Consider the following 8,310-nt stretch of genomic DNA (forward strand, 5'->3'; position numbering starts at 1 on the left):
TCCCGTTCCACAACGTCGGAGACAAAGCTCTGTCCCCGGCCATCGGCCGGTGAGGACGGGCGTCCTGCATATTCCTACATCTTCCCAGAGTCCTTTTGGGGCCGTGACTGGGGAGCTAAACCATGCAGTGCACATTGATTTACATCAAGATGTGACCTATACTGTGTATGTTGTAGTATCAATGATCTGAAGCCAGTTTAGAGGAATTGTCTTTTCCACATCAGGGTTTGACCGAAGAGGCTGTTCAAAAAACAAACTGAATATTTCCCCTGACAGCTTAGAGTTCTGATGGCATCGTGACGTTCACGCTGTACAGAGCGTCTTCTGGTGAAAGTCTGAAACTTGAGAGGAAACACTTGTTTGTTAATGAAGCAGGTTTCTGACTTTGTAAATCCAGGAGAAACAAGTGTAAGCAGGTTGTAACGTGTGTTGACCCAGAACATCAGTCTGAACCACATTCATTTAGTTCATCAATATTTTATTTTAATCCTGTTTGTAAATGTTTGAATCATGACTGGAGATTAATCTGAGGATGTTTTCGACTTTCAGAGGAGAATTCTGCCCAAACCCACCAGGAAAAGCCGCACAAAGAATAAGCAGAAGCGTCCCAGGAGGTGAGTCACATTATCTTCCATATGATCAATGAATAAATCTATTAATATAGATGTTTTCTATAAACGTCCTCTTCTGGTTGTCACTGCTGCTCCCTTCTGCAGTTGTATCATCACTGTTACAGGCAGCGGAGCTGATCAATAAGCAAAACCTCAAAATGAAGAAGAAAAACTATTGAAGCAATCGACAAAATGATTCAAGTAATTTTCTTTAAAATACAGATAATTCCCTGCTTCCAGCTTCTCATGGAAATATCTTTTTTTATTCTGATGGGAAACTGAAAGTCTGTTGAACAATAACTTCTTTAAAGATATTTGATGTAAATCAATCGACTTGACTTGACAGGAGATTGTGATAAGATTCAGTTTCACATTAAACAAAGAAGCAGCAAATCTCCACATTTTAAAAACAATGTTTTACTTAAATGACTTAGTGATTTTATCTCTTTAAAGTCGTTAATTCATTTTCCTCAGTAAAACTCTGAATGTTCTTTAAAGTCTGAAAATTATTTTCAACTATTGGGAAGAAAAGTTGTTTTTATATTAAATTTGTGCTGAAACTGATGAGGCATCTGAGATGATGATTGTCGTTTAAAATTACAAACCCCGTCTTTGTCCGACGTGGACACCCAGCGAGTTGCTCTCCTGGCTCTGTCCTGGTGGCGTATGGGAGCGTAGCTCTGAGCTGAGACGTACAGTCCCGTTCCACAACGTCGGAGACAAAGCTCTGTCCCCGGCCGCCGGCCGGTGAGGACGGGCGTCCTGCATATTCCTACATCTTCCCAGAGTCCTTTTGGGGCCGTGACTGGGGAGCTAAACCATGCAGTGCACAACATCTGTTAAAAGACGAGTTAAGACTTGGAAGCAAATACAATGTGAAATGAATGATTTTATATTTGCATAAGATTCTTGAACTGTTTTTGCCTGAGCTGCTGATTTGGGCTCCAAATAAAGAATGTAGTTAAAAATAAGACGGTGAAGACTGAAGATCTTCTGTTTACATTTAAAACATTAAGTTATTCAGCTGTTTGGTTTTGATAACTGATCAATTATTGAATCGAAGCGTCAAAGTAAAACTTTCTGGTTAAATGTCTGAAAAATCTCTGGACAAAACAAACGTCACCTCAGACTCTGAGGATTTGATTGTTTCCTGTTTTATGAACCAAATGATCAAAAGTGAAAACAATGAGCAGATTAATCAATCAAAAACCACGAGTTTCAGCCCTGATTTAATTTACAGTTGAATGAAATAAAGAAACAAACCGTGAACATTAATCGACTGTCAAAACATTTGCAGATTAATTTTTATATTTGTCGAATTATTGATTGATTCATCAGAAAGGCAGGTGGCTGCTGTTCAGTATTAACATTACTTCTTCTTTGCTCCGCCTCCAGCCGTACTCTGACCGCGGTCCACGACGCCATCTTGGAGGACTTGGTGTTCCCTAGTGAGATCGTGGGTAAGAGGATCAGAGTCAAACTGGACAGCAGCCGACTCATCAAGGTCCACCTGGACAAGGCTCAGCAGAACAACGTCGAACACAAAGTGAGTGTGGTGTCAGCCAATCACAAAGCAGTCTGTGGTTTCATTGGCTGGTGTAGTGTGACCCGACGTGGACACCCAGCGAGTTGCTCTCCTGGCTCTGTCCTGGTGGCGTATGGGAGCGTAGCTCTGAGCTGAGACGTACAATCCCGTTCCACAACGTCGGAGACAAAGCTCTGTCCCCGGCCATCGGCCGGTGAGGACGGGCGTCCTGCATATTCCTACATCTTCCCAGAGTCCTTTGGGGCCGTGACTGGGGAGCTAAACCATGCAGTGCACATTGATTCACACTGTTTATGTTTTACATGTAGCTGAGGTTCGACTGAAGAACAGAACGTTGAGTCTGAATTAGTCGGTCTGTCCATCAGCAGAAAAGAAACGTATGAAGAAGAAAACAAGATATTTACTGTTTCTGGTTCCCAAATGTTTTCCACGTATCATTATAAATTGGCTGCGACTGGAGCTTCTAAATAATCAAGTTAAGACATGAGTCTGTAACTTGTTTTAATCTCAGCCTGACCATGAAACTGCAGAATGATCAAATCAAACCTGGTTAACGTTTGTTTCCTGTCTTTCAGGTGGAGACTTTCTCTGGTGTGTACAAGAAGCTCACAGGCAAAGACGTCGTGTTTGAATTCCCAGAATTCCAGCTGTAAATGCAGATGACAAAATAAATTTGTTTACTGTCACTTTGACGTTTGTCTTGTTCTTGTAGAGGAAATGATCCTGTGGTCACAGATTTGTGTGTTTTGCTTTTTTTTTTTTATCTGAAAGTATGAAATTAGTTTGTTTTGTTTTTTTTTCTTCCTGCCTTGTTTGTTTTTATTAACGAGGTTCAGCTGCAGGATCCTCCGGCCGCTCTGAGCTCTGCAGCTTCACGAGGCCGAGCATTGTGTCTTTGTAAATTCAGATATTTAGTTTAATATGTGACGTAGTGAAATGACACACGAGTGAACAAGCTGTGAGTGTTTACTGCAGAAATACAACAAAACTATAAAATACAAAGGAATAACATTAATTAAACAAACACATTAGATTCCATCATGTAGAACATTTGAAAACGAGTTGAAACCATGAGCAGAGGAGCTGCTCAGTGTTCCTGCAGTAAACTCAGACTCCTGTTTGTTCGTAAACTCCCAGCAGGCTGTAGGACACAATGTTTCCATGACAACACATAGTGACTTGGTTAGGGGTGGGGCTAATGTGCATGGAACCAATCAGGACTTAGTAGGTGGCAGCATCACGAAAGACTAAAGTCCTATGAATCTGGTCCTGAATCTGTGGCCTCATCACTCCACGATGACACATTCATTCATTCATTTCCCACAGTTCAGTTCTGACACCAACAGACTCCTCTGACATTAAAGGTTCCTTCAGTCTGACGTCCAAACTTTCCCGCTCAGTTTGAAACCTGAATCTGTGTCCAGAGTCTGAATGAGACTCGCTGGTCTGAGGTCGTAGTGTGAACCTCAGGAGAGACATAGAAAAGAATAAAGGAAATAAAAGCAGGAAGAAACAAGTAAATAGAAAATGTGGAAATATTAAGACACTTGTTTTTACTCTCTTGCCTTCAAGGGAGACAAAGTATTTTTTAATTTATTTGTCATTATATTTCCAAATGTTTGTATTTACTTATTTATCCTTTTATTTATTCCTGCTTTTACTCCTGTGACTCGATGCCAGTGAGCGGGAAGCTGCTGAAAGACTGAATCCACGAGCTCTGTTCTAATCACTGTTTTATACTTAACGTCAATTTAAAGAAGCAAATTGTGTGTTTGGATATTTTAAAAAACAACAGTGATCATGAGTGGATGAGGCGACAAACTGGAGCTCTAACCTTTAAAACACTTGGATAATAAAGAAAGTGATCAACGACATGTTCAGCACCTTTGCTTGGTCTCAGCTTCACTTGGTCTCAGGAGGATTAAACGTTCAGAGCGAACAGATTAAACAGAAACAGTGTTTATCACATGTCTCTTTGGTGTGAGTGAGTCCTGAGTCTCTGTTCAGAAACCTGTCAGCAGCTCAGCTCTGCAGCGCCCCCTGCTGCTGCCGCCGCCGCCCGGCCGTGCTGACCGATCTCCTGCAGCAGGACGAGGTTGGAGAGTCTCCACTTCCTGTACGTGGGCGCCGTGAGAGCCGGGTCGTTCAGGATCTGCTCCACCGCCGCCAGCTCCAACTCTTTGGCCTGAGGGACGAGAGAGGGTTTGACTTCATCAGACAGAGTTCACCACAGGGAGTTTTTAGTTTTGAATTAATGCAACTCTTAAGCTTTAAAAGGAGGAAGCTGAGTGTTGCCGTTGGAAACAAGTGAAAACATCAGTGAAAAGTCTGAAGCTAAAGTAACTGAGTCCCAGTTCTCTGTACTGAGTTCACTTCTTCTAATCTCTTCTCAGTCAGTGTGAACTAAATGAAGAAGTTCGTTAAAGGTGTGACTGAGAAATCGTGTCCACGAGAATGAGACGGATGAGACAACCTGAAAACAACATGGCTGCTGCTCGGACTGTCGCCGGGCAGAGGAATAAAAACAGTTGGGACGTACCTTTAACGTGCTCCTGAGGATCCGGAGCAGGTGAAGCTTCTCGTTGACTTTGTCGTTCTTACATCGTCTGATGAAGGACGTCCTGAAGTCCCTCTGACTGGACCGTCCCATCGGAGACAAGCTGGCTGCCCTCAGGTGACGGTACAGACTCTCCAGCTCGTCAGGCGGCTTCTCTGCAAACACAGGGACAAGACGTTTGTGGCTTCAAGCAGCGGTTGCTATGGTAACCAGGTGAGGTTCCAGCTGTTTACCATGGACCGCATCCTCCTCTTCTTTGTCTCCGACATGGATCAGAGGGACGGACACTGCTGCGGCAGCTCTGTCCGTCTCCATGGTGACCGTCGAGGGAGGGATGGAGGGCGAGGACTCAGAGAGAGGCTGGAGGACGTCTCCCTGTCAGAACCACAGGAGGTTTCAGACGCTGAGGATCTGAACAAACATCTTTACGAACTTTGAGACTCACGTTTTCACAATCAGCCGTTTCCTGTTCAGAGTCCAGAGAACAAGTCGACACACACTCGTCAGCGTCCTGATCGCTGCCCTCGCTGTAGCACTCTGAGCGACAACCAAGGAAACAAACAAGGGAAGTCACATGAAGAAAAGTAGAGCCACCACCTGCATGTTGTATCCCTCCGCCTACAAGTCAACACTGAACATTATGATGTCACAGTTCAGATATAAAACGTCATCACTTCATCGTTTTATCCTGTTACACATTTGTGTTAAATTGAGTCATAATTAGCAAATTAACTTTTCTTATTGTGAGGTCACATTGACTTTGACCTTTGACCCCAAAAATCGAATCAGTTCATTTTTGAGTCAAAGTGAGTGTTTGAGCCAAATATGAAGAAATTCCTTCAAAATGTTCCCAAGTTCATGCTGAAGGCATAAAAAAAGAGAGATTGAAAAAATTGAAGGACAGATGAAGAGGAAAGAGAAAAGAAAGAAAGAAAGAAAGAAAGAAAGACTGAAGGATTAATGATGGGTGAAAAGAAGAGGTGACGAGAGGAATTAAAGGACAAAAGAATAGAAGAAGAGGTAAAGGATAGGAAGGTAGAGAAGGGAAAGAGAAAGGGAAGAAAAGAGAGAGAACGAATGGAAAAAAGAAATAAAGGTGGGAAGAAGGAAATGTAGGAAGAATGAAGGGAAGAAAGAAAAGAAGAAAGGAAGTGGGAAAAAGAAAGGACCATGGTTTAAAAGATGAGCGAAAGGAAGAAAGAGGAAGAGACAAGAGAAGCAGAGAAAAGAAGGGAGGGAATAGGAGAAGAAAGAAAGAAAGACAGAAATAAATGTGGGAAGAGAGATTCAAAAGAAAAGAAGAAGAAAGAGTGAAAGAAATAAGAAAATGTAAAAAGGAAATAAGGATATGAAGAAAGTTTGGAGGAAGAAAACAAAAAAAGACAGTAATAAAGAAAGTGAGAATGAAATGAAGAAGAAGAAGAAGAAGAAGAAGAAGAAGAAGGGACATTCAAAGAACGACTGGAAGACTGGAGAGACAAGAAGGAAGGAATAAAAGAAGAAGAGAGTGTCTGACCTTCAGTGTTGATCACTTCACACGGCTCAGCAGCTTCTGACAGTTTACTGATCCACCTGCACACACACACACACACACACACACACACACACACGCACACACACACACACACACACACACACGTGACTCATCATTCTCATTAAAACAGCCACCAAAACAAAGAAGTTGATGAAAAACTGTCAGAAATAGATTAGAAAAAGTTCCTCTTCCTCTTCTTGTTTCTCAACATAAAGACAAAGACGTGTAATAACTCGTCCACAGTTAAAGATCTAAACCATCAACTGGACTGATGGTAAACCTTGTTCACATTTAGATTTTGGCAGTTTTTGTTTAGCAGGAATAATATTTACCATGTTTATGTTAGCTTAGCATGTTAGCATGCTAACCTTTGCTAAATAAAACCGAACATAAACACAACTGAGGTCGTCAGTTTTGAATAAATTCATTTGTCCAGTATCGGACAAATTAAAACTGTGAACTGATGAAGGAGGTCTAGATGAAGGTCGGGGGATCAAAGGTATTCTGATTCATCGTACATCCATTCCATTGAATAGCTGTTGAGATATTTCACTTAAAACCACAAATGTCAACCTCAGGATGGCGCTAGAGGAAAAGTCAGAGGATCACCAAAGTCACTGAGGGACTTCCCGAGTGGAACATGAATATTTATGAAAAGATTTCAAGGCAATTTATCCAGTAGTTGGTGAGAAACTTCAGTCTGGACCAAATATCTCTTGGTAAAAACAAGAGTAACTTTGACTGTAAAATAAAAAGATAATTTCTCACTTGTTCATCTCCTTGAAACTCTCTGCAGCGATGAAAATGGTCACAACCAGTGGATGAGTGGCTGTGATGGCGCTGAAACAACACAAACACAGAGCGCTCAGTAACGTAGCAGAGGCCGAGAACAACCGCAGCATCTGGGCGTCCACAGAAAGAACTGGTGCACAGACAGACAATCAGATATCACAAGACACAGATTATGTCTAATGATAAAATAAGATTTATAAGAATATATCGAAAATATGAAGTCGTGGATTATTTTGACAGAACAATGTTGAGATTAAGTCCAAAATATTTGAGACAAATACTTCAGCAAAAACTCAAGAATCCAGCGATTTCCTTTTTAGATTCTTGTAAGAATCTGGATCTGGAGATTTCTTTGATACGATATCTTACAACACTGTGATAGAAGTATGTCCAGTCCAGATTTCTTCATGCATGGGGTCAGGGTTTGAAATATTTAGGCGATTACATCTCTGAATTCTGAGGTATTTTACGGACTGGAAGCCATTAACCTCCAAACACTTCCATGTTTTAGCCGTCACATCTTTGAAATCCAGCCGAGCTCCAACCACCAGAATTAGAAATGATCATCAGCTCTGAGACGTTCTTTGGGAAATGACAAGTTTTTAACTTTCAACTGACTTCACCTCACAGCTGATGTGTGATGGTGCAGCTTTATACTGACTATGTGCAGGAGGCATTCACAGCTGCTTGACCACAAGTAGCTGAGTAAGACTCAGTGGTTTTTTTCCCTCCACACATCAGCTATGAATAAATGTTTTACAGACAGAGGGTGAAAAAAAACAACCAAACATGTCGTACTGTTTCTTCCTGCACTGTTTGGCCGGTTCGATGGTGAAGCCGGACAGGTTGATGAATCCTTCAGCTTTCAGCGCCTGCAGAGGAGAGACAGAACACAAATCATCAGAGACTCTGACATCAGCAGAAACTCACACATCTGTTCCTCTGTGTTCAACAGACATCGAGCTCAGGTTCCTGTGTGATCTGCGACGCCTCGGATGGTGGTCGCAGTAACAGGATGTAGTGATGTGTGTTGCTCCACACGTTGGACTGTAGGTGAAACAGCGCTCTGCCCTCATGTCTGGGGGGTTTGCTCTGACGTCTGACCTCGTTTCCGAAAATGTTTTTAACTTCAGTCTCATTGAGATCACAAACTTTCTGTCAGTCTGAGAACAAAAAGTATTTACAGCCAGACCCAAACCAGAAACCATGGTAACACATGGTAAACACAGTTGTTGTATTGACATTAAATATGTCTTTAAAAGAGACACTG

General features: G+C 42.0%; 2 protein-coding genes and 3 non-coding genes across 5 annotated transcripts in view; 4 read left to right on the forward strand and 1 right to left on the reverse strand.

The window, feature by feature from the left end:
• Nucleotides 1-2,843, forward strand: part of rps7 (ribosomal protein S7) — a 4,661-nt gene extending 1,818 nt beyond the window's left edge. Inside the window, exons 3-5 of the mRNA XM_087170415.1 lie at nucleotides 526-614; nucleotides 2,007-2,157; nucleotides 2,733-2,843. Of these exons, the coding sequence (XP_087026541.1) occupies nucleotides 526-614; nucleotides 2,007-2,157; nucleotides 2,733-2,810 (318 nt within the window). The 3' untranslated portion in view covers nucleotides 2,811-2,843. The remainder of the gene's footprint in view (nucleotides 1-525; nucleotides 615-2,006; nucleotides 2,158-2,732) is intronic.
• On the forward strand, nucleotides 3-137 carry LOC111645259 (small nucleolar RNA SNORA73 family). Its single transcript, XR_002759859.1, has one exon. It is a non-coding gene; the product is annotated as a small nucleolar RNA SNORA73 family (small nucleolar RNA).
• LOC111645257 (small nucleolar RNA SNORA73 family) lies at nucleotides 1,228-1,446 on the forward strand. Its single transcript, XR_002759857.1, has one exon. It is a non-coding gene; the product is annotated as a small nucleolar RNA SNORA73 family (small nucleolar RNA).
• LOC111645256 (small nucleolar RNA SNORA73 family) lies at nucleotides 2,220-2,437 on the forward strand. Its single transcript, XR_002759856.1, has one exon. It is a non-coding gene; the product is annotated as a small nucleolar RNA SNORA73 family (small nucleolar RNA).
• A 264-nt stretch (nucleotides 2,844-3,107) lies between the features above and the next one.
• LOC147817510 (interactor protein for cytohesin exchange factors 1-like) overlaps nucleotides 3,108-8,310 on the reverse strand; it is a 7,821-nt gene continuing 2,618 nt past the window's right edge. Inside the window, exons 3-9 of the mRNA XM_087170404.1 lie at nucleotides 7,839-7,912; nucleotides 7,017-7,088; nucleotides 6,231-6,286; nucleotides 5,160-5,251; nucleotides 4,948-5,089; nucleotides 4,697-4,869; nucleotides 3,108-4,342 (exon numbers count right to left, since the gene is read on the reverse strand). Coding sequence (XP_087026530.1) covers nucleotides 4,172-4,342; nucleotides 4,697-4,869; nucleotides 4,948-5,089; nucleotides 5,160-5,251; nucleotides 6,231-6,286; nucleotides 7,017-7,088; nucleotides 7,839-7,912 — 780 coding nt within the window. The 3' untranslated portion in view covers nucleotides 3,108-4,171. The remainder of the gene's footprint in view (nucleotides 4,343-4,696; nucleotides 4,870-4,947; nucleotides 5,090-5,159; nucleotides 5,252-6,230; nucleotides 6,287-7,016; nucleotides 7,089-7,838; nucleotides 7,913-8,310) is intronic.

Source organism: Seriola lalandi, unplaced genomic scaffold (assembly GCF_002814215.2).
Source record: "Seriola lalandi dorsalis isolate HSWRI2012SDOR001 ecotype SW California unplaced genomic scaffold, Sedor1 jcf7180002054947, whole genome shotgun sequence".
NCBI classification, from domain to species: domain Eukaryota; kingdom Metazoa; phylum Chordata; class Actinopteri; order Carangiformes; family Carangidae; genus Seriola; species Seriola lalandi.